At 37.2% G+C, this 1426-nt stretch overlaps 1 protein-coding gene across 1 annotated transcript in view; it reads left to right on the top strand.

Annotated features, from left to right (window-relative positions):
* LOC107753113 (C-type lectin domain family 4 member E-like) overlaps positions 1-1426 on the top strand; it is an 8861-nt gene that overhangs the window by 4626 nt on the left and 2809 nt on the right. The window contains exon 7 of the mRNA XM_016569223.1: positions 1349-1422. Within this exon, the coding sequence (XP_016424709.1) occupies positions 1349-1422 (74 nt within the window). The remainder of the gene's footprint in view (positions 1-1348; positions 1423-1426) is intronic.

Raw genomic sequence — 1426 nt, forward strand, 5'->3', positions numbered from 1 at the left:
TTGATTTTTACAAAGCTCATCGTTCTGGAAAGCGAGGTGTGCTGTGATTGGCCAGCTGTCCAGTGCGTTGTGATTGGCCGAATTCCTCAAGCGTATGACGGAAATGTTACGCCCCATACCATACTGTGATGCCGTGTCTCGGCGCGACGAGACAAAAATAATAAAACGCATTGTAAACGAGGCATTTGTTGCATCCAGTGGGGACATAATTACTGATTATAATGACTTATACTGTTTTTTTACGCGTTGCGTTGCATCGCGCCGCATAAACGTAAAACCATGTCTGCATTTGTGATCGGAGAAATGACAAACTACAAACGCTACTCTACACTGCTCAAAACTTGCGTTTGAATCGTCAGTGGCAAATCCTTTAAATATGAAAATGTACTTACAGGCTGTGAGTCAGCATTATTTGTCAGAACACGGGCATTGTAGGCTACTCTCCCAGGAAACAGTCCTCGTCCTCCGTAAAATGCGTTGCACACATCTGAATATTTGGGTTGATCTGTTCTGGAACAGTGTTGTAAATACAACTTAACCACTGATTTCTAGTTGTGTCCTCTTTTGGAAGACCAAACAAAGTAGTTTCGCTTTCGCAATGAAACACACAGCGTCTCCACAACATGGCAGTAGCAGCAACAATAAAGTTATGCCTTCTTTCTTTGCGTGAACATTTGGGCAGCGTTATGCAAATCTTCCCACACAGTGACGTAGACATGTGGAGGCATGTCTAAACGAGGTGTTTTAGGGGGGCGTGGATTAACTTTTATAAAGAATATCTCTTTGGGTTTGAGACTTTAGTCTTCGCAACTTTAGGGATCTTATCTATTCACGAACAGCTTGTAACACTCCAAAGAGAAAGGAAAACTTGAAATCGCATCATATGACCCCTTTAAAGAAATTAATACTTTTATTGTTCAAAAGTGTCAATAAACACATTTAGAATGTTACAAAGGATTTCTATTTCAAATAAATGCTGTTCTTTTCAACAATTAAAGAATCCTGAAAAAAATGACCACAGTTTCCTAAAAAATATTAAGTAACACAACTGTTTTCAATATTTATAATGATAATAAATGTCTGTTGAGCAGCCAATCAGGATTAAAGAATGATTTCTAAAGGATCATGTGACACTGAAGACTGGAATAATGATGCTGAGAATTTAGCTTTCCCATCACAGTATATATAAATTGTAATAAAGGAATATATATATATATATATATTGAAAAAATATTTCACAATGTTTTTACTGTATTTTTGATTAAATAAATGCAGCGTAAGAGATACAAAATGAATTAGAAATTAAACAAGTATATCATTTCAGTTTATTGCTGCCCCTTTATTTTAGGAGTTCATTTCAAGAGTTGTTCAGAAGAGGCCTGACTACTGGATAGGTCTCAAGAGGGACAAAATGGGCCAGTGGTTC

The sequence above is a fragment of the Sinocyclocheilus rhinocerous genome, unplaced genomic scaffold (assembly GCF_001515625.1).
Source record: "Sinocyclocheilus rhinocerous isolate Xijiao unplaced genomic scaffold, SAMN03320098_v1.1 scaffold20, whole genome shotgun sequence".
NCBI lineage: Eukaryota > Metazoa > Chordata > Actinopteri > Cypriniformes > Cyprinidae > Sinocyclocheilus > Sinocyclocheilus rhinocerous.